Here is a 24,154-nt window from a genome sequence, read left to right as displayed (position 1 = left end):
TAATATTTTTATTGTCTCACTTTTTGCCAAGCTGATGATAGTCGGATTCCTCTTGTTATATTCAAAGGATGGAGTCAGTGCTGATACCTAGCAGGACAGCTGCTGTAAAAAAAACAACAACCCAGATTTATTGTGTTATGTACCTAAATATATAGGTACATACATAAACAAGAGACAAGGAGCTACTGGAGATGATCCAGCAGAGGTTACAAAGATGATTAAGGACCTGGAGCACCTCTCTTATGAGGAGAGACTGTGGGAGCTGAGCTTGTTTAGTCTGGAGAAGAGAAGACAGAGGGAATCTCATCAATACAGACAATATCTGCCAAGAGGAGACTGCCAGACTCTCTTCAGTGGCTCCCAGTGAGAGGACAAGGAGCAATGACCACAAACTAAGCCACAAGAAGCTCCAACTTGACATGAAGATCTTTCCTCTGAGGGTGGCAGAACACTGGAACAGGCAGCCAGGGTGGTCATGGAGTCTCCCTCTCTGGAGAAATTCCAAACTCACCTGGATGTGTTCCTGTCTCACCTGCCCTAGGCGAACCTGCCTTGATGGGGTGGTTGAACTGGGTGCCTTTGAACCCTGACAATTCTGTGATGTATGCAGAAACATAAAAAGATATAAATGACAGATACAGAGATAAAAAAAAAAATAGCTATATTTCCCATATATATGTGTGTATATATATATATATATGTATATTTAACCCCATATATAAAAATTTCTGTCTATGTATAATGGAGAGTTACATGTTTATAGAGGGCTATATATATATATGTATATATATGAATATGTGTATATGGATATGGACATATGTAACCAAGTTTCCTGTAAAGAGGTAGTAGCCAGTTTACCCCTCTGTAGTCTTAAGCCACACCACAGGAAGTTCGTGTTGGACTTCAGGACAAAAGGGGTGATTAGACAGTGGAATGAGCTGCCCACGGAGGTGGTGGAGTCACTGTCCCTGGAAGTGTTTAAGGAAAGACTGGAAGACTGGACGTGCCCTGGTCCAGTTGACAGGATGCTGTTTAAATAAATAAATAAATACATAAATGTATACGTATATGGATGGGTGGATGGCCCTATGGAAAAATTCCCATACTTCCATCCACAATACCAGTTTTAACCCTCCTCCCAAAGCTCCTTTTCCGGCCTTCCTCCTCCTCCCCTCTGTCTCCTCCTCCTCCCGCAGCTGCCCCGCTCCGCCCCAGCGCGGCTGGGCAGACGAGCGCCGAGGGCGTTGTGTCCCTGCGCGGCCGCCGTACCGCCCGCGGGGACAGGTGCCGTTCGCCATAGGGACACGGCCTAGGCTGGGGGCGGCCTCGCTCGGCCCTGGCGGCGGGCGGGGCGCGGGGCGCGGGGCGGTGGCGAGGGACAGCGGCGAGGGACAGCTCGGGCCGGCGGGGATGAGCCATGGCTTCCGTGAAGGTGGCCGTGCGAGTGCGGCCAATGAACCGCAGGTGAGTGTGGGGCCGCCCCGGCCGTCTTCGCTCCGGAACCGGAGTCGCTCGCAAGGGGTGCGAGGAGCGCCGTGTCCCGGCTGTGCGGGCAGTGACAGCCACTGCGGAGGCGGAGCTCTGCCGGGTTCCGGGGCTCCCGGCGCTCGGCTGAGCCGCTCTGCCCAGCTGGAGCGATGCTGGGAGCGCTTCTCCTCTCCGGCAGCTTGGGAAGTGGCTCCGCGGCGAAGCGGAGAGGAGCGGGTCTGTGCCTGGGAAGTTCAGTCTGTCGTGATCTGAAACATTGCTTTGCTCCTTCTGTAATGACGGAAGAGTTACTCTGATGAAGATAGAAACCTCTTGGAGAGGAGGGACCTTAAGGTTGTGTAATCAGGCTTCTAAAATGTGAAAGAAACCTAATTTATCTGGAAATATCAGCCTTTTCTACCTGCTTGAGAGAGAGAGATTGTTTCTAGTTCATTTGGAGCCATTGTGGTTAGAGGTTATCAGCTTGTGCTCAAAATATGTCTATCAATCTATCTAGGTGTATATATATAAAACAGGCAGTCTGCTGCATTTACTGTACAGACAGGACTTCATCACCCACTTCCTGAGATGTGTCTGGGAACATCGTTTTCTTTCATAATATGCACGACAGAGTTATAGTCTAATTTAAGCACCATACGTGGAGAACTCTCCAATTCTACTGCCAGTGTTCTTCCTTTTCCCTTGTTCTGAATGATGTAGCCAGTTCAAAAGAAAAGTGGTTTAAAGCACAGGCAGCCCATCAGACTCCTCCTGAATCTCTCACTTGATCTGATTCAGGTGTTTAAAACACATCATCTGCCACATTCTGAAAGCTGCTCAATATCCTGTTGTTTTCAGTTTAATGAAAATAGAGCTGATGAATTTAGGGAGGGGAAAATATTGCACGTTGGTTTTGAAGAATTTAGATAGATGGAGCTGAGTGGTTGGAGGTCTGGGTTGGTGGATAATCTCGTCACATCCTCTTGCTTCTGCCTTTCTTCCTTGCCCTCTTCCCCCCCTATTTAAAGTTTTAAAAATTACTCTATATATACACTCCGCTTTTGCTTAAAGAACCTCTGACAACAGTTAGCATAGGTCTTCAGGGTACTATTAAAACTTATTAGTTACAATGTTTTGATAGCATGGAGAAGTTTTGCAGAAGAACTGTTACCTGTGATCTACTAAGAGACAAAAGAGACACAGAAATAGAAAGTGCAGGGCAGAAGAGAAGGCTGTTGATTATGATAGGCAGTGGAAACACAGACCTGTATCTTGTGAGTGGAAGTGTGAAAATGTTGTGGTAAAGAAATAGAAGACAAAGACTCTAAACCTGGTGTCTCTAATGCACGTGGGAGGATAACTGGGATGGGACTGGATCTGAGCATACCAAGAAAATTATGAAAATGGTTTGTGATATAATGGAGAAGGGCAGATAGAGGCCTGGTGTGGTCCTAGGGGCAAGCTGAGAAAATGGCATTTGTCACAGCTGTGTGGCAACAAGCAGTTTACTCTGAAAACTGGTGTCTGGCCATGCAAACTGTGAAGAGCCTACCAGTTTAAGTTGCTAAAACCCTGGAATTTATGGGATGATGTTAGATGTTTATGAAACATTATAAAGAAGCTGGATTTAGTGCCCTGGGATGTTGTTTTTAAGTACTGATTTTTTTCAGAGTCCCAGTTAGTGTTTGGTGTGGGACCCAGTACTGGGATCACTGGTGTTCCTTGCTATCAGTCATGCTGTGCTGTGTGAAACTGAGATCCTAGGCCTGAGAAGAGCCAATAGCTTTTCCTGTTGCAACAGGAAAGACATGGTGAACCGTAAGCCAGGAGCAGTAATCATATTTTTCTTAGTGGTTTCTCAGAATTGTAAGAGTTGGAAGTGACTCCTGGAGATCATCTAGTCCAGCCCCCCTGCCAAGGCAGGGGCACCTTGGCAAATGTTCCCTTGCACATAACGTCTCTCAGCTGTGCTCCCTTTGCCTTTTTGGGTTGCTGGGGAATTCTGCAGAGGAAAGGCGTTTCTGCCCCTTCAAAAGAACTTTACAAGCATGTGTTCATTTGCCAGCACTTAATTTCAAAATCTTTGACATGATGCTGTATGGAGGTAATTTAGTTAAATTTGCTTTGGTTTGTTTGAAGTTTAATAATATAATACAGCTTATTTCATGAGTCATTTTTAATTAAAGAAGACACAGTTGATGAATGGTTATAGGAAGACTCCTGCATTATGGTGCAGTTGCACCGTGTGGTGTCACAGCACTGGTAATTGTGTACTAAGTCATGAACATGGATCTTGGAATGAAATGTGATGGGGAGAGGGTTAATTAGTTGCTGTTCCATTGCTTAGCCAACAAATTTTTTTTTTTTTTTTTAATTCCTCTGTGATTTATTTTTAATCTTGTTTTTTCTGACTTGACCTGTAAAGAGTTTGTTCATTTCAGTGGTGGTGTTAAAGTCCTCAACTATTCTTCTTGGAGTAACATCCCAAATTGTGTTACACAGATGTTACACTGAAATAATTTGACTCTATCTCTACATAAGGTAATAGAAGTATGTCTAATGGCTTTACAGTTACTGCTTTGAAACCAGTTGTAGCATGAGCTTAGAAAGTTCAGTTACTTGACGAGTCTCCATCTGCCATTTGGTTTCCCCTCATTCCACACTGAACTGCCATGACAGCCTTTAAATCTGTGCTTATAGCTGTAAGTTTCTGCAAAGGCAGCAAAGGTGAAGCCTTGGTTTTTGTCATTGGGTAGAAATCGGCAGGGAAATGAACTTGGGTGTTTGATGTATTTGGCTGTGGCAAGGTAATGGATTTGGACACCATGATTCATCTTCCACCACAATAGAAGCATTGATAAGATGGGATTGATGAGAAGTGTAATCAGATTTGGGGCACTGTTTGCTCACATGCTGAACAGATGACTTTGGCTGACTGGTTACTAGTCGCTGTCTTCTGCATAGTGTGGTATCTGGGATTCTGATACGCCTCTCTGATTCTGGCTCTCTGCTTTGTATTATGCATAGTGTCTACACAGTTCAAATAAATACACTGCTTTATGTTCATCTTTTCAGTGTCTTTAAAAAAGAGGGAGTAGTATTTTCTTGCTTCCATTTAATGTTTCTTCTTTATGTAAACTAGAATTCACTTAGTGTTCCAGGAAGCCACATTTATATTTTTGTCAGTGTCTTGGTTTGAGACAATTTGAAGAAGAACATGGTGGAATGAGTTATCTCCTTTATGATTCCAATTATCCATTTCCACCAATAAGAAATTAATACCAATAGAGGAAAGTTAAAAAAACCACCTTTATTAACAAACAGGATGCCAACAGGTAGGGAAAAAAAATGTAGATACCAAAACTGCTAGACCTCACCACCCCACTGGAACAAAGAGACAATATGGCGTCAGGAAAGGCAGGAATTCCTGGCACAGCTCCAGCAGTAGAGGAAGGCTCTTCCCATCTTCCCACGGCAGGGCAGAGGATGGTGGCACGGCAGGCGAGGCAGCTGGGCTGGCAGCACTCAGTGTCCTTGTCCTTCCCGGCTGGACGCGGGCAGTGGCAGCTGCGGCTGGAGTCGCTCTCGGGGCGAGACGCCTCCGGCTCTCGGGCGGGAAGCTGCGGAATTCGCCCTCAAGGCAGCCTGAAGATCGCCACCGCAGCTTTTCCAAGGCGAGAAAAAAAGGAAAGAATAAAACCTTTGCTTGTACCAAGATCGAATCGCCCGTGAAGCAAACACCAGCCGTCCAGAGCCGCGATCTGAACTGGGCGGGCAGCTTTTATAAAACGCCAATTTAGTGCCTCCCCCCAGCATTCCCGGCTGCAGGGTTTTAAAGGTACAGTAAGAATTTTTAGGCTCAGATGATTACAGGATTCATTATCGTTATCAATCACCCCAAGACAGTCAGTTAAGTGAAGCCATCTAAATATGCCAAATAGGAAAAAAAATGTTTTGATGGTTAGTAAAGGAAATATCAACATGATTCTTCCAAATACTGCCATTAATTCTTGTGGCTCTCCATTTCTTACACCTGATAACTCTGTTCTGTTTGGCTTTTAATTAATGAAGTAATAGAGAGGTAATAAAAGATTTTTGAGATTTTTAAGCCTTTTTGTCTGTTTCTTGTATTTGCACAAGTTATTGTCTTTAAGTGGCTGAACAAAGTAAATGAGGGTCATGTGCTGTCCTTACCTGTAAAGGTGCAGCTGACATCAGAACATGGGTTTGCACTGCAGTAAGTTCCTCTCTGTGCTTACCCAGTGCTCTCAGCATTTTTAGAATTTAATTTAAATGAGTTGCCTAGACTTTTTCACGACTCTCACTGCCAATATAATGAAATAGAAATCTTATTTGATTTCATGTTTAAACGATCAGGTTTTTTCTCCTGTGTGCACACATTTCTTGGATTTGCTCTCCAAACATGAGTGATCAATGGGGATGGCAGAAGTACCTGTCAGACACTGTAGTGCTCTGTCTGGTTGTGTAGCCATTTACAACTGCAGCATGAAGATTAATAGCTTTTCTATTTGACAGTGGGCAGACAGAGAAAATATGTTCTGTTGCGTAGAGACTGCTTTTGTGTGACTCTGGGATTTGTTTGGGTTAAGATCTGATACTTTAATCCACAAATGCAGTCTGTGTGATTATTCATTAGATGTAAGGTTGGCCCTCTTTGATAACTTCTTGGTTATGCCTGGAAGTCTAGGCAACTCCTCTGCATGCAGAGCTGGAGGCAGAGTACCTTGGGAAATTTACAATCAATATCTTCAAAAATAACTGCTTGCACAATCCAGGCTGTAGTATCAATAGCAGGGTTTTCAACAGTTCAAGTTAATAAAGCAATGCAAAGTACAGAGATAAAATAAGCTGTTTTGTTTTACAAGGAACTTGTGACTGGAGTGTTTTTGTAGCAGGAAAAAGAAATAAACAGATAAACAGTGAAGAGCCAGCTGAATTCTTAATTTCCATTCTAAATGTTTGCAAGTGGTAGGAACTTACTGGGAGTATGAAATTTATAATTAAATATCTATGCTTTTAGAATTGAGAAGAGAAGCAGAAAACATGCACAGAAAATATATTATAAGATTGTCAGTGCAGAGAAGAGGGAATGAATTGGTGTTTCATAAATTACAAGTTTAAAGTATGAGTTACTTTATATATTTCATTTTCAAGTTATTGTGTGCATTTTTAATTTTCATAAGCTTATGAAGAGAGAGTGTTTTGACAAAATGTGTGTAACATCAGTGTATCGCAGGTGAAATGAGGAATGATGGAGTGATTAGAAGGAAGGACACTTATAGCTAAATATTACATCTGTCTCTGAAGTACATAGGGAAATTTTTACTGGATCTCTTTCCAAACACTGATTGCTGGTTGTTGCTCTTAAGAGGTGTCCAGAGTGATCTCAGATTTATAATTCAGACCTTAAATATGGCCAAGTGTTGCAATACTGTCTGAACTACTGTACTAATGAGAGAAGACATTTATGAACAAACTGAGTTTGCTATTTCCTATAGTAGCTGTTGGAACTTCTGTTTTTGTAATGGTGCTTGTGATTTGATTTATAATAATGTACAGTTTCTCTACTACAAAGAGAAGTTGAAAGATCCTTAAGCGTAGGGTGAGGCTCTGGTGTGCCTGGGGTGAATGTGTATCTGCCTTGCCTCTGCCTTTTCATGTGTTTGAGTTTGAATCCAGTGAAAATTTATTTTGATGCTGAGTTGGCAAGGTGAACTAACTGTTCTGAATGTGGCTTTTTTACCTTGCCACATTTTGTGTTCAGGACCTTGAACATATTTAATAACCTCTGACAGATTTCTCCTTTTTTTGCAAAGTAGATACATTTCTCTCCCTGAAAGTAAACTATGCATATATGTACATATATGTACGTATATACTTCATGAGTGTGCTGCTTCTGTTGTTAGGACTGGATCAGTGCATAATCGTATAGACTGATCCAAGTTCTTGGATCATGTAAACTCGATAGTAAGAGCACTGAAAAATCCTGAAAGAAGTGTTCTTAGTTTTGTAAGATACATCAAGAAATGCTTTTACTTTGTATCTCTCATTTTTTTAAGGAACAAACTGTAGGAAGAGTTCTACAGTATGGTAAGGAATCTTCTCAGGATAGGTCCTCTACTACAGGGAGTAGCAGAGGAGTGAACATCAGCCTGACAGTGTCCACATCATCTCTCCTTAATAATCACTGCCTGTTCATTTGTGAGTTACAAAGTGGGGAATCTGACCTGTGTTTTACCCTATAGGTGAAATGACATGATTTCTGTGTGGCCATGTGTTCAAGATGTAAAACTTGAGAGTAAAGAGAGATGGGTAGGACATGCAGATGTACCTGTTCTGCAGGGACTGTTCCCTGGTTTTCATGGTACTTGATGTCAGACATGGTGAAAATGTGTTCTTTAAAAACAGGTATCAACAATAAATTATGATATAAACATTTGTGATTAGGTAGAATGCCCTTAAGGATTATAAAAGTATGAGAGATGGTAGTTTGGCTGTTACTGCTGTCTGTAGCTCTGGAATTGAGGCAGCAGTGTTTACTAAGAATCATAGGTGCTGTATATTTTGAGGGTCTTTTAAATGGTGTCTACACAGATCATAAATTTGAGAAAAGGATGTAGTAAGCTGGGTTATAAGGCTGTAGACAGACCATTAAAAATGAAGAAAGGCTGGAGAACCTAATGTTGAAGCAACTCAAGTAGAAGCAACAACTTGCTAACAGCAGAGCACTGATGTGAAAGACTAAAAAATAATAAAAAAAGAGCTTAGTGGCCTTACAGAAAAGTGTTGGTTGTCATATATAAGAACTGTCAGAAATGTTACAATCAATCTATTTTAAGGCTTTTTTTTTTTTTTTTTTTTTTTTTTTGTAAAAGTAGTAAATAGTGGTAGATAAATAGTTGAGGTCTGTTTATGTAGGAATGGAAGAAGCAGCTGGGAGGTGAGGACAAAACACCCAAGTTATTTTACTCAGGAGTTTAAGGAGAACATTGCAAGGGTAAAGCAGAACAGTTGCTCTTCTGAGGAGCATAAATTGAAGGTGGTCTAACCATGTGTTTGGTAAGGGTGGTAAAAAGCAGTACTGGACAGCAGGGTTAAGGGGCAGGCTCTGAGGGCTCTTTGCCAAAATAAGAAGTTCAAGTCAAATAGAGAAGCTATCAGCAAGGATGAGAGTTGATTGGAAATTTGGGTGCTACAGGTCAGGATATTCTAGAGAAACTTGTTGGACTCAGGCTTTTCCACAACAGCAAATGTCAGCAGTGCTCAAGGGAGCTGAAGCTTAGAGGCTTTAGCACTAGAGAATGGCAGCACTCTCTGGGGTTTGTTTCTCTGCAGTTTTCTCACCTCTGCTGAAGTACGTGGTCTTTGAATGCTTTGAATGTTTTCCTTTTCTTTCTATGCCCTTTCTCTTGGTGGTTAATGTTTGAAGCTTTTCTGCTTAGAAGCAATGGATTTGAACTTGAGTGTGTTGCACTTTATGTAATGCTTGATTGCAAATACATTTCAGAGCCAAACACTGAAGCTTTGGTTGGTGCTTCCCCTAGCATATTGTCTTAATATCTCATAAAATCCTGTTTTTGGAACCTTATTATCTGAATTATATTGAAAAAGATCAACAAAAATGATGGGAGTCCTTGATTCAAAGAGTATCAAGCTACATGTGTACTCTCTGTTTTATGACTACCAAAATAGGTTAGGAGATGCAAATCTAGACATATTTTCAAGGCTTAAATGATGAAAAAAGAAATTAAATACTTAGTTATGCTCCTTCTTAATATCTCCAGAGTAATGGAATGAAGCTAATAATGGATCAGCTTAAACAGTATCTAAGGAATTACTGCTGGTGAGATAGTGCAGGTTGTGTAAGAATCTCCTGAGGGGAATGAAGGCTCATGCAGTTGGATAGAAGTTAATACCTTTTAAGAAGGTCATTAGAGGAAACCTTGCTTCAGTGGGGAGGTGGGACTAGACCTGGTTGACTATTAAGTAGCTCCTGTGCTTGCCATTCTATCTCAGACTCCTCTTCAGTGGTTTTTGCACAGCTTTATACACAGGAATGAGGATAAATGGGGTATGCAGTCTTTAAAATTGCATCCTGCTCTTATCTTGCTCTTTTCATGTATCAGAGCAGATGGATCAGAGTCCCCAGATGCAAAACTTTATCCTTGTGTTTGTGAGCAGCAAACCTTGAGTGGACTTGTCCTCTGCAGAAACTCTGATGAGTTTCAGTCATATACTGGATTCCCAGTGACTGAAGAGTTAATAGCTGGGAGTCACAGTCCATTTTTCATAAATCATCAGACATTAGGAAGCCCACTTAGAGCCTCTGCTTATGTGTGCTTGTTTTTCTGTCCTCTTCAGTGCTTTAATGCAAATATTTAAACCATTTTTCAAGCGTGTGGATTTGTCACAATCGTTACCTTGTTTTATCTGTCTCCCTCCAGCATTGAAGAACAAAGACCTTCCAATGGCAGCAGGGCTGGAGCACTGTGGCAGGATGGACACATGGGGCACTGTATTTAAACTGGCCTCATGTGCAGTTTACAGTCTCCAAAACTTTCTGTTCTTAAGCATTTTGGACTTAACAGCCTTGTTTTAGAATAGTGTTTTCCAAGTCCTTTATTTTAGTATTATCAAAGACATTGCCAGATTATCTGTGCATGTTACATCATTGAAATGATGAAAAATAAAATAGTTTTATCTCCTTCTTTTTGTTGAGAATGAGAATTCCCTGAGACCAGAAGAAAAAAGGTGAATAAGTCTGTCTGAATTGTAGCTTTCATGATGAATGGAAGTGAGAGAAGGGTGAGTCTATTTGTTTTTCAGGCTTTGTTTATTTGAAATTAAAACTAGTTATGAAATAAATGGGGTTAGCAATCAGTTCTTCTAACCTAAACGAGCCCATGGACTTGAAGACTTAGAAGTCTTGAGTATCTGAAAGGCAGGTTGGTGAGAACAACTGTTTGAAGAGCCAAGTGTTTTATTTTGCAGGGACTATGAGTACAAAGCCAGGGTGATTTACTGAGAGAAGGTTTTTCAGAGTTATTTAACACAGTGCATAGATGGCATCAGCATCTTAATTGCTGATAGGCTGAAGTTTTTATTGCTGAAGAGTCAGACACTTGAAATATTAGCATTATGAGGACTCTTCTTCAAAGAGTTTATGTTGTAAATACAAAGCAATAGTGAGATGCAGAAACTTGGGAGTACAATCATAATTTTTCTGTATGCTTTTACATTGGAAAGGTATTTGTACTCAGATAACTGAACTAATTTATTATTCAGTCCAGATTATTTCTGTGTGCCTCAGTAAAGGAAAAAAATGACAGTAGAAAAACTTTATGAATTACTTGAGGAGCTAAAAGAGTCATGAAGTCAGGCACAATTTTTTCCCAACTGTATTTCTAATTTGAGGACTTCTATCCCAAAAGACAAGGACACTGGAGGGAAACTGTGACTCTCTGAATTATGTTTTGCTGTGCACATGACGTTAAGACAATACTGTCTTTGACTGGGGATAGCAAGGATAAAATAAAAAAATGGAAGAAAGAAGGTATTAAGAACAGGTACACAAAGTATCACATGGGCTGAAATCCAGGAGTCCTGGATAACCTAATAGTTACAACAGAATTCCAGGATGTCATTCATATCAACAGTTGTGTTTGAGGTTATATTTTATGTTGCTGCTTCTGGCAAAGATGGGCTTTTGGTACATTTTCTTAAAGGCTGCTATCAGAAATGTGTAAGGAGAGGATTCACATTTGGCTATCTTAAACTTTAGCAGTGCAGGACTAGTTCCTGCTGGTAAGATCATTACTGAACCTGGTCAGTATGCAGGCATAGCAGGAAAGTTACTGTTGAGGTAGATTTCTAATTGAATATTAATCCTTTTCCAGTTTATTGGGAGATTTACCCTGATGTGTTTAGATACAATAAGTAGCTGTTGCTTATGATTTAAAAATTTGCACATGTGGCCAGTCACCAGTTGTGATCTGAGTTCTCGGGAGATGGAGTTACCTCACCTATTATTGCAAAAAAAAAATTTAAAAACAGGTCAGGTACATGATTTAATATCGTGATCAATCTGTATGTGTTACTGCAAGTGTGCATAGTTTTCCCAAGAACACCTGATATAATTTGACAGAAGACAGCACAAGGACACCTGTATGTTCATATTTTAGAGGCCTTACTGCAGTATATTAAACTGCTGGCTTTCAGTATTGTTGGTATAATTTTTATTTATGGTTGAAAGTGTTTAATCTAGATTGTCCTTTGTACAAGAACCAATATGTGTGTGCTAGTATAGACATAGAGATTATTTCTGTTTCATGACATGTACAAGATTTCCCTTGTGTCTGCATTTTCTGTCACTGGATTTATTGTTCTGGTTTCAGCTGCACAGTGGAGAAAGTCCTGGGAGTAGCAGAACTCTCTCTTTTAATTATTTTTAAAATTTGCCATTTTTTAAAATACCAGTAGAAGGGAATGGGGAAATAAATTTACACTTGCAAATTATGAAGATTCTGTTGATCACAGAAAACCCTATGCCCGTAAAAAATGTGCTTTTTGACAAAATTCTCTTTTAAAGTACCACATAGGTGCAGAGTTTCTGTTTCTTACTGAGTCAAAAGCAATCTGACCATTAGGAAGCTGTTTCTTTTAATTTCAGTGCCCAGGAGTTTTTTCTTCTGTTTTCTTGTCTGGCTGAAAGTAAGGTGGAACTCAAGAGCTTGCACAGCTCATCTGTCAGACAGCCTGGGCTCATTTGGGGCTTTTGAATCTCTTGACTGATGTCAGCTTGGTTTGACAGCATAGTAGAGGTCTTGAAGATAATGAAGATGTTCTGTAAAGAAAATGGGCAGCTGTCAAGGAGCCTCCAGAGCTCTTCTCAACAAGGGGGAAGCTGCCACCCTTATCAGCTGTCACTGGATGCCCTGAGGATTCCTTTCAAACTGAGTCTGAAGGATTTCTGGCTGCAGTTGTGCTGCTTGATGTACAATGTATAGGTGTTAACTTTAACATGGTAGTGTAAACACTGCTTCAGCCATTTAATTATGGCCTTGTAGCTGTATTAGTCAACACCATGGCATCACTTGGAGATCAGGATTTGGAGAGATTCATTCACCTTTTTTCTCTCTTGGTGTCAGGAAGCTTGGAATATGCTGTGTTACTGCCCTGCTGTGGAGATAACTGTGATTTTCATAGAGAGTAGTCAAGTAGTACCACTGACCCAAACCACTGTGGAATTCCAGAGTGGTGTGACTGGGTCAGATTGCTTGATTTGCTTTAGGTCTCAGCCAGCATTACACTGAAACTACTTGTTATTGATGTTTATGGGAAAAAAAACCCCAAAATGATGAAGATATTTTATTTACAGACTTCCAGTTTTTAATTGTGTCAGATACTGAATTGCATTTGTTAAAAGTGTACCTTCTGCTAAATGATTTGTTAAGCATTGAAGATGTTAAAAAAGCAAACCCAAACCAAACAAAAACCTCTGACAGGAGAGAGAAATTGTGTGATTTCAACAACTTTCCTTTTCCTGTAGTTACAGAAAGTAATGAAGAATTTCTTGTGTAGGAAGGTTTTTGCTTGGTTTTTGAAAGCATGCAGTTGAATTCATGTTCCTCTCTTGAGTTAACCTCTGACAAAGGAAAGTGCTCTTGGGCTGTATGAGTGGGACATCAGTGAAAATACACAGTTACTATATTATCAAGGTACCAGAAAATGAAAAGTTTTTTCTGTGTCACATTTTGTGCATGTTTTTCAGTTAAATTTACCTCGATTTCTCCCAGTTATTAAGCAACTCCCATGCTTTTTGTGATCCCAGAAATATACCTTGATGTTGGATCCCAAAAACCCCAGATTTCTGGAATCCATCATCTTGGTAGTGAACAAGAGTGATAAAGCAGGAAATAACTAACATTGTGCCTAAAATGCAAAAAAAGAAAGTAGAAGGAACTTTGCTGAAAAGCCGTTGAGCGTGAGTTGGTTTATGAAGTTTCAGACTGTGTTTTTGAGTAGTTGAAAAACAAAATCGCACATCTGCTCTTCAGTATAGTTCTCTTCCAACAGATTTTCCATTAAATTTCTATAGTCAAATGTATTTCCAAGAATATATTTGACAGATCACCTATTTCAACACTGGTGCTCTGCAGGCAGTTCAGGTAGTGGCTGTATCCTTGGCTGTGCAGCCTTGGTGATTTGCTGAAGTGATCTTTTTAAATGCTTTTTGGGAAAACAGGCACTTTCTGTCCTGTTCTTTTAGGTTTTTCCTACCTTCCCATGGATGAAATGCATCTCATTCTTTCTGTTCTCTTCTCAGGTATGTTTGACAAGTCATCACTATAATTCCCATAAAGGAAATCATAATATCATTAATTTTTAGTAGGTTAAGCTATAATAAATGCTCTAATGTCTGAATAGTACAGAATGGATTAATAAGAAATCACTCCTTTAATAACTTCCCATTGAAGTACCTTAAAGGAAGGAACTTAAAGATGATCTTCGAAAAAGATGAAACAGATCATGCAGGTCAATAATAAAGCTTTTTCTAAAGCTTTCTTTGTTGATTTATATTTGATGTCATAGTATTTTTTCACCTTTTCATGCTCCTTTTCCTTCTGTGGGAGGATCTTCAAAATGTTTTGGTGTGGGTAACAGACTTAATGAACAGAGGTCATTGGAAGTTGCCTTGAAATCTGGAGATACTGCTAATATTTGGCTGTCTTTAGTGTGGTTTCAACTAGATCCCCATGGAGATGCAAAACTGCTCTGGCCTTTGCCCTCAAAAGAAGAAGAGAATGTAAGAGAAGGAGAGAAAGAAGCTTGGCATAGAGATATGTCTGTTGGAGTTCTTCCATGAACTGCCATGTTTTGTTATAGCTTCTAAATCATCTTCAGCTTAGGGCAGTTTTACATAACTCATATTCCCCTTGTGAGGAAATTAAGAAAACTTGGCCTAAGTTATCCATCTAGCAGGAGAAGGATACCTGGTATCCAGCATATCTGGTACTAACACTGACATTATTTTATATTAAGATAAAGTGTCAGTATTATCTGATTTCTTCCCCCACCCTGCCTAGTTCCTGTTTCCTTCTTGTAATTAATTGCTGGATGACTAGCTGAATTGAGCAACAGTAGAGGGGTAATTACAGCATTGGGCTGGTGTATTTTCTGGTGTCTGTGCCAAGAAACTTGCCTGCATGATCACTTTGTCATTTAGTTACAGGCCACGGGATCACGAGTTCTAAGTTTCCTTCCCTTGTAATCCTGGAACTCCACGTGGTGTATGACAGAGCAGTGAGAACATCCTGGAGGCTGTCCCTGAGTGCTGCTTTGTGAACAGATTTGGCTCAGGAGGAGAAAATAACCTGATGTGTTGATATTTAATTAAGCATTTTTATTTGCTTAATCTTTATTCATTAATGTAGATTTTAAAATAGGTTTTGCTTTTCTTTACTATTTCTGCTGGAAAACTGAGTGTGAATAGAGTAGCTGGAGAACAGAGAATCGAGTGATCTAGAGCACCATCACTAAAATCCTGAACCTGGGAAGAAGTTTCTCTTCTGCATTTTGTGCTGGTACAAATGAATATCCAGTAGTTGCTGAGATATTGAGTGATATGGTGAAGCAGCACTTTATTGCTTCAAAGCCCTCTGCTTTTCTCTGCACTGGTCAGGCACACCAGTTTGTCAGGTGACTTTAGCAGATGATTTTGGGAGAGGCATGTCAGCATTTGGAGAGTGAGGTTTTGTGTGCTGTACATCTTTCCCTGCCGGCTCATTTTTCCTTGTGCATGTTTTCATTAGCACAGGCAGTGTTATGCTCAAGGCTGTCATTCGGGAGCAGCCTGTATTGCTCTTATGATTAACAATGGCAAAATTGCATCTCTGGCAAGCAGGTTGTTACATGCTGGGTTTTGACACCAAGTTCACAATTTTGTATGGAATTTTTGAAAAGCGGCAGAAATAGTTGTGAAATAAATGCAAGTTCATGAAAACACTTCTTTGGAACTGGATTTTTTTCCTTCCTGGCATCCTTGTGCTTTGGGAAGCCACAAACCTATGTAATTCTTGTTGGTAGTACAGCCTCTCTCCTTCACTGCTATGATGCATCAGTACTCAAAACACGTTTGGTACCTTATTTCTAAGAGAGTTTTAGTATGCTAGGTTTTTGTGGTTTAAACATTCAGTGCCTGTTACCTAGATTATATGGATAGGTGGGAACTGTTGCTACTGGAATGTTGGTGAGAAGCTGGGGCATATCTTGTGTTCTGTTTTGCCCTTCCTTAGAGCCATGTATTTGACTTAACTGGGCTTTGGATCAGAGTAATTCCAATTAGGAACAAACCACTTAATTGACTTGCAGAGTTTAATTTCTGAAGCAGGTTTCCTCAAGCTTCTGCTGTTTCTAGATGAAGGGATTTGGAGGCAAGCCCAAATTCTTTAAATATGCACCATAGAAGTAAATAAACTTTGGGTACAAGAATTAAAAATAAAATAAAAATTAATTATTCTGAGAAGTGACTGGCAGGCTGATGGGTGGAAATATGACTCTGGATAACTGAGGTATGTTTTATTTAACGTACTTGTCTGGTTTTTGTTTGTTTTTCTTTCAGGGAGAAGGATCTTAATGCAAAGTTTATTATTTCAATGGAAAAAAATAAAACAACAATCACAAACTTAAAGGTAAGTAAACACAACTTATAAAATGAAGCTGTAACTCAATAGCTGCCAAAGTATGACTGGACAAAACAGTGCACTGTAGTCAGTAGTCCTTAGTTGTTAAAATACAGTGTTTAAGTAATGTTTTGGGAAAACCAGGTTACACTGTTAACTTGCTACACTGTGGTTTCCTGAAGACCACTCTATAGGCTCTATCTCATCATTTCTTCAAAGGTTTATCACTCAGGTGATTGTCACTCACTTAGCTGGGAGATGAAAGCCAACAATAGAATAGAGGTATGTTCCTGATAGTTGTGAAATCTTTGCTTCATCAGTAGAAGTCTTCTGAAATTCCCATGAAAATGAACCAAACCCAAAGTACCCACCACTTGCTATTACTTTTTGATGGTATACTTTAACATTCTTCTAAGCAAGAGAAGCCATGTGCAGCAAATTGTTTTTGGCAAGACAGTTTCTCATGATTAATGTATGAAAAGGAGTTTCATTGTGTAGTTTCTTTAGAATGATTTGGAGCATGGTGAGTATTGCTGAAGTACAGTGTCATCTATCATGTCTTGAACATGATGATTGCCTTAAACAGCAGGTATGTCACACTTTTTTAATTATGACTTCATGTTGAAGTACTGTTCACAATGCAAACATCTCTGTGGCTTCTATAATTTATATGTGTAGGATAATTCCTGATTATAATAACATCATATGTGGACCCATTTAACTGAACCTAAGTATTGTGACAAAAATGTGCTGTGGGGTTGGAACCAGTAAGCTAAAATCCAAACAATTCCTGCTGTGCTGCTTTATGATGTGGCTGTCCTTCTTGCAGAAAGGCATACCTCCTTCTAATTTTGTCAGTGTTGTTGGAATCATAATCTGACCTGTCATCATACATTTCTAAATGTGTATAGTGTTATGCTAGATTTGCATTCTGATTATTTATTGTCAAATGTTTCTAATTACTTCATCAGGATGTGTTGTACCAGATCTATTTTCTTTTTTTAAATAGATACCAGAGGGGGCTACTGGAGACACAGGACGAGAGAGAACAAAAACGTTTACCTATGATTTTTCCTATTTCTCAGCAGACAGTAAAAGTCCCAGCTTTGTTTGTCAAGAAATGGTAGGATTTCTGAATGTTAGTGATTGATCTTTTTCTTTTCCCTTTTCTTTGGCTTGAAAGCATTCCATGAAACTTCTTTCCATTGCAAGTGCACTTCTGTAATTTAGAAATTTTCTCGGTACCTGAGAGTTTGAGTTTTGCTTTGTTCTTTTTTTTTTAACTTATTTAACAATGTAAGTGGTGTGTTTTCTAATACAGCAGGCTGAATGCCTTCTTTCAAATTCTTTTGTCTGATTAGCATTATATAAGGTCAAGTTAGAAAACATCTTTAAGTGCTGAAATTAGTTTTGTAAAGCTTTTTAGAAAAATCACTTTTGAGAAACAAGCATATAACTTTAATTCACTAGAAACATTCTTACGTCGTTGAAGTGCGGTGTGGATTGTTTTGGTGGTGTTTTTTTTTTCCCCTTGGTCCAAAAACCTTGCTACACATTGAACTTTTCAGTTCTTTCCTATTCCCTCATAAATTTATTTAGTGAATCTCAAGTAAGTTGTGATTGCTGCCTTCTCTTTTGGTTTTGATGCTGTAAGCTTCAAGTGAGAGTAGTTCTTTCCCCTTAAAATAATGCAATGGTTTACAGAATATCCTGTAAGCCAGCTGGGTATAATACCTTCTTAGTATCTATCCCATCTATTCAGGAACCCTTGAAATTAGGGATGCTGTAATGGCTAATCCAAAAAAGCCTCACAATTAAAACTCGTCCTAAGAAACAGTAAGTTGAAGCCATTTTAAAATATTTATGAGAATGACAAGTTTTGACATTATATATATCATGACTATAATTGATGGGGAATTTAGACTTGGAATTTTTTTGTTTAACCATCAGGGTAAATGATATGTGTTCTTATTTTCTGAATGCTTCTTTTATTTCAGTGAGATTTTAGGGTTTGGTCATGTATATTCTTAAACTTTCTGGTTTGTATTTCTTGATGGTGTTCTTTTAAGTAATACATTTTTTCGCTATGTTTTTTGAAATACCAGGAAACATACATTTTATTTGGCCATCAATGTAGAAATACCCTGATTACTTCAGCACTGTGGTGAATTGAAATAGTAATGTATTTGAGAGCAATGATTTGAACCTGAGATTCTGGTGAATGGTTTTAGGCAGGTGTTTCAGGCCATATGGCTTTGCTAGAATTTTAGCAAATGCTTGAAATTGAGCATGCAGAGTCAGTTATTTATTTACTTTAACAAAAGCAGTTTTAATCATGTATTATTCTGTTCTGATTCTAAATGAAGCTTCTTCCTATGTACCAGTTGTGACTTAAATTTATGGACATTTAATTCTTGGATCTTCTAGATACCTGTCTGTAGGTACTTCTTGTGTTAGACAAGACCACATTAGAGGAACCCCAGGAGGAGATTCATGGTGTTCGTAGGCTCTTGCTGTTGCAGTGCAGGTTATTTCCAGAATCCAAATTTACTGTGAAACAATGAAGTTAATTCTTACCAAAACAACCATTTGCAAAGTAAAGTTGAATGCATACAAATAGATATCCAGGTTGTGGTCTGTATTGATGCCCAGTACCCACATGCAAGTAATAAGTTACCCTTTTCAAAGTTTTTCCTTTTGGTGCCATTTACCTGTTTCAGAGTGGGTCAGGTAGAGGCAAGATTACTATAACTTGCCCATGTCAGGAATCCATAGAAATAAAAATAAATTAAGATGCCCATGTAGTGATGGCTGCAGCAGCCTGGAGCAATAATTTTTTTTAAGCTGTGAGATTTATGATAGGTGATAGTAGGATAAATTGTAAACATGGCTTCAATGTCTGTGTTCAATATTTTGCTGTTACAGTGTGTTCCACAACCTCCTTTATATGTATTGGCAGGAGTATGTGAACACCTCTTGTTCAGCTACAAAAATATTGTTTCTTGGGTGTTGTTTTAATTACATTGTTTGCAGGACTTCAAAAACAAAAGGAGTTTTTAAACTATACGAATGCAATTCCTAAACATATGCTGCACAAGCTACTGTTCTGCTTGTGTTAATAATTTCGTATTTAATTGGAAGACTTTGTAGTTAAGCTCTTAACAAGTTCCTGCAGAAATTACAGTTTACTGCACCAATGGCATAGAAGGGCCTCTTTTTCACATTCATCTTGCCAGGGAATAAAATTGATCTTGATTGTTGGTGATGTGGTTGCCTAGTGCCCTTTGTTCATGATGGTTTTATTTTTTCATTTGAAAGGCAGAAAAATAAGAAGTGGAAATCTGTCTAATACTACATACCTTATTAATATGCCTTGTAGATGCAAAATGCACTTTAGTATTCCAAAGTTAGAGTGGGGATGGCAATTTGCCATCAAGCTTCTTAGTTTGTATTCCTGACTGAGAAACAAATAGAATTTTGATGTTGACTGCCATTTTGTGACAAAGGGGTGTCCCATCCAAACAGTCCTTTCTTCTAACCTGTGTGGTTAAACCTTTGTGTTCAGACAAGGCTGACTGTACCTGTCCTGTGCATTACCTCAAATCACGTGTGAGACATACAAAAATTTTTAAAAGGAAAATTCCATCAAAAGAGTAGTGCATAAAGACTTGGTGAGGCAAAAACTTGGACACAGAGAAGAATAGAGGAAAGAATAAAGTAGCTTTGGCTAATCTTTTTGTTTTTTCCTCTTTGAGAAATATAGCTGGCTACAGCACTGTAACTCCTTTGCTCAAGGGAAGGTCAAGTGAAATATTCCAAAGGCACATTTGAAGATTAGTGATTAAAGAAATTACCTAGTACTCCTTCCAGGGACAAGCTGTGAGATTATACTGTGCTTGTGCTATTCAGTATTAAAAGTGGCTTGTATGCCTTGAAGAATTTAGAACCACATGAAGTGCTGACAAGTTGCCAAACTAAGTGAAGCATCTATGAGATTTTTGAAAATCATGTCTAGATGGTGAGGACACAGATTAATATTTTAATTGGGACAAATGCTGCACCAAGTTTTACTCCTTGCCTAGTGAAGGGTATGAATTGAAATGAGGGAGTAATGATGATGAAAGGTCAGGCAAATCTGCAAGAAGTGTTGGACCCAGTATTGTAGAGGAAGGTGGGGAAGGCATCTGGTGAGAGCTGAATTTATTAGTGAGAACAGAGTTCCATATTATGAGACGTGGAAGAGGGATCATGACTAGTTATTACATGTTGAAGGTAAAAGAGAAGGGATTAAATGATGAGAGAGGGGGTCACTTACCACATTAAAAACAAGTTTCCATGTTTGCCAGCTTAAAAAGCATTACCATGTGAAAGTCCCTTAGGGGGAAAATACAGAGAAGATTATGGGTCATATTCTTACACTTGATTAAAGCAAAAAACTAAAACCAAAACCAACCAAAACTCTCCAAAAAGACAGAGGAAGGAACTGACAGAACCACCAAAATGTTTCCTTTTGAGAAGGGGACTGGAAATATGCAGAATGTGGAGAGTTGGCAAAGATACAAAAAGATAATATCATATATAAGATACAGAAAGATAATAACAATAATGACAAGTGAATGGAGTAGCTAAGATTGCTCAAAGAAATTGGGGCTTTAGAAAAGAAAGGTAGCAATTTGACATATCAAGTATTCTGTGACAGAGAAAGAAATACAAAACAAACCACTGCAGTGCTGCAAACAAAATATGGTAGTAAGAATTAGTATTTTATTTGGAATATTAATTTCCTCTCCTATAGTAAATATCTCTGTGTTTTGCCTTTGTGTTGAAGTATTTTTCAATTTTTTGTCATGCTGGGCTGATGACAGTCTTCTTCCCCAAGCTTCTGTTGATTTAAACTTTTTATTTTTATTTTTTTTTTAATTTGTAGGTTTTCAAAAATCTTGGTATGGATGTGCTTAAATCTGCTTTTGAAGGTTATAACGCCTGTGTTTTTGCGTATGGGCAGACGGGGTCTGGGAAGTCCTATACCATGATGGGAAATGCGGTATGTTGTGTTTTCATATACCAGAATACTGGGAAGGACCCTCAAGGATTGTCTGGTCCAACTTCTCCTGTCAAATTGTGGACAAGACAAGATCGTGTTCAGATGAATCTTAGAAGTGTTGATTGATGGGGAATCCACCACTCCCCTGGGGGCATTATTCCAATCACCGATTCTTCTCATGAAAAATGGTCCTCTTTATATCCAGTTCTCTGCAGGGGTAATTTGTATCTATTAGCACTGGTCTGCACATGGCTCCTCCTGAAGAGGAGTCTCTGTCTTCTCTGTAGGCACTTGTTAAATACTGGAACATGGTTATAAGATCTCCTTTAAGCTTTTTATTCTCAAGGCTGAACAAATCCAGCTCTCTCTGCCTTTCTTCACATGGCAGCTGCCCAGTCCTTTGGTCATCCTTGTCACCCTTATCTGGACCCTTTCCAGCCTGTCCACATCTTTTTTGTAGGGCAGAGACCAAAACTGAGTGCAGCATTCCAGGTGTGGCCTGACAAGTTCTGAGTAGAGTGGGATAATGACTTTTTTATCTCTGCTCTGGTTGTTATGATGCAGTCCAGCTCCTGTTGACTTTCTTTGCCACACAGTTTGCTCATGTTGTCCTTGATGTGCCTTTCCACAGAGCTGCTCTCCAGCCAGATAGATCCCAGCCTTTGCTGCACTCCTGATTGTGTTCTCTCATGTGCAAGACCTTATATTTGTTGAACTGCATAAGGTTCTTGTTAGCCCACTATTCCAGCTTATCCAGGTACTCCTCCAGGGTGGCTGTCCCTTCTGCAGTGCTGACTGCTACTCGGTTTGGTGTCTTCATCAGACTTTGTTGTGCTACCCTTGGTCCCATTGTTCAGGTCACTTATGAAGAATTAAACAGCATTAGACCCAGTATTGATTCCTGGAGACCCAACTCATGACAGGTCTGCAGTTTTACAAGGAGCTGTTTGCCACTGCCCTCTAAGTGCAGCCTGTAAGCCAGTTCCCACCCTCTACACAGACCCCTTGTCTAGACCATAACACATTAGTTTCTTTAGCAGCAGGCTGTGGGAAACCACGTTGAAAGCCTTGGAGAATTCCAGGTAGACAATGTCCACTTCTTGCACCACATCAAGTGAGCAGGTGTATATGTTTTTTGTAATGGATTAAAATTATGCTGTTGCAGGAGCATGTTTTTATGGAATTTTTAATATTGCTTCTGTCTGTATGCTACTAAACCTTTCATGTATCACACCTTCTAGTAGTAATCAGAGGTTTTGGAAGCTGTTTCTTTTAAAGAAAGATACTTATATTTGGAAGAAGTTTATTTAAGTGATGCTCAACTGTTTTAGACAAAACTCAGTAATTTTTGTTCAGTAACAAAGCCAAACTTTTCAAATATTACTGCTGATTTTCTATGCCCAACTTGAGACGACAAAAAGGGAGATACTGATTTTGGGAAAATTAATGATCAGCTTCTTCTGAAGGTATGTGCTTTTTAAACCTTTTGAAGAGTCAGAAGACTAAAAAGCTCCTTAGAGAAGGCTGTCAGGTGAGAAGCAGAAATTTGGCATGACAGTAGTTCATCAAACCCTTATGAGATTATACAGGAAATGTAATTTTAAGGATTATGTCCTGTTGAGCACTGCAGGAAGAGGAAGGTGTGATGGGAGGTGTTTGGCAGTTTGTGAGTAAAGGATGGGAGTGGTTTCTCTCAGTGGCCTCTGTGGTTGTCCAAGGACAGAGAGAACCTGCTGAACTTTTGGGAGTGGAGAAGTTTTGAAAGGCTGACTGATGAAGTCTGTTTGCCAGGCAGCCTCTGCAGATTTCATTCTTTAATCACTGGGAAAAGAAATGTGTTGTGTCTTCTCCCAATAGAAATGAAAAGGAGAATATTAACACTTATCCTTCTTTGGATAGATCACTCTTCTGAAATGTAGTAAGATTGGACTCTTTGTACCTCTTCTAGTTTAGAAAAGTAAATTAGCTGTGAATCTTTTTCCTTCAGTTGTCACAAAATAAGTATCTTTATATTTACCTCAATATCATAAGCAGAATAGACTTTTGTAACCAGCAAAGATCTCACGACCTAGGTGTGGATTTCTATTTCAGAAATTTATAAAAGTGACATTTTTATGAGACTGCCTCACTATATATAATGACTGTAATCATAAAAACAGTTTGCAAATGAATAGATGCTGAAGTTTGTTTGACACTATTCAATACTAAAGATCTAATCTTCTTGGCATGATACATAAATACTTTAATCTGGCTTTGTACAGAGTGCATATAAAGTATACTTAGCTGGCAAGTTAAATGCCTCAAAATTTATGGTCCTGTCAGAGAAACTACAGTGCTATAAGAAAACTTGAATTAGAAATAAATACTTTTTTTTCCCTACTTCTCTTTGAAAAGCCAGGGTTCTGTTCTCATTTTGTTTTCAGTATTTGCTGTTCTTGGCTCTGAAAGGCTTCTTCTGCAGTTCTGTGCACAGCAATCATTTCAAGAAATATGTGCACCCGTTAGAATATTAAGCAGAGATAATGAAATGAGTAGAGATCTATCAAATATCAGGGAAGTCAGATTTGGGGTGTGCAGAGAAGGTAAGACTGGGAGATTAAAAGACAAGACCTGAAAGGCTGCTAGAGAGAATAATTTGCTCCTTATGCTCAAGGTAGCTGGGCAAAATTCAGTACATTTAAATTGCAATAGGCTGTTTTCTGGTTAGACAGCACAGAAGAAGAACAACAGGCTTTTAATGAGAAAATTCAGCTTTGGAGTGAGGTACCTATTTTGGTTCTTCTGATTTCCATGTCTGGAAGCTCTGTAGGCCAAAGTAAAAACAATAGTCCTAGCTGTAGTGGATCCTGCCCTTCAGCTCTAGGGGGTGAAAGTAAGAAAGCATTTAAATATAGTTTCCAATAAAGAGTGTACATTCTTTAAGATGTACATTTTACTAGCA

General features: G+C 39.1%; 1 protein-coding gene across 1 annotated transcript in view; it reads left to right on the top strand.

Annotated features, from left to right (window-relative positions):
* Positions 1-1,218: 1,218 nt before the first annotated feature.
* KIF16B (kinesin family member 16B) overlaps positions 1,219-24,154 on the top strand; it is a gene marked incomplete at its 3' end in the record, with an annotated part of 105,740 nt that continues 82,804 nt past the window's right edge. Inside the window, exons 1-4 of the mRNA XM_079298951.1 lie at positions 1,219-1,464; positions 16,109-16,178; positions 17,179-17,292; positions 21,097-21,213. Of these exons, the coding sequence (XP_079155077.1) occupies positions 1,418-1,464; positions 16,109-16,178; positions 17,179-17,292; positions 21,097-21,213 (348 nt within the window). The 5' untranslated portion in view covers positions 1,219-1,417. The remainder of the gene's footprint in view (positions 1,465-16,108; positions 16,179-17,178; positions 17,293-21,096; positions 21,214-24,154) is intronic.

The sequence above is a fragment of the Erithacus rubecula genome (assembly GCF_903797595.1).
Source record: "Erithacus rubecula genome assembly, chromosome: 2".
Classification (NCBI taxonomy): Eukaryota; Metazoa; Chordata; class Aves; order Passeriformes; family Muscicapidae; genus Erithacus; species Erithacus rubecula.
Note: the sequence above shows the minus strand (reverse complement) of the source record. Positions and strands in the feature narration are given on the sequence as shown.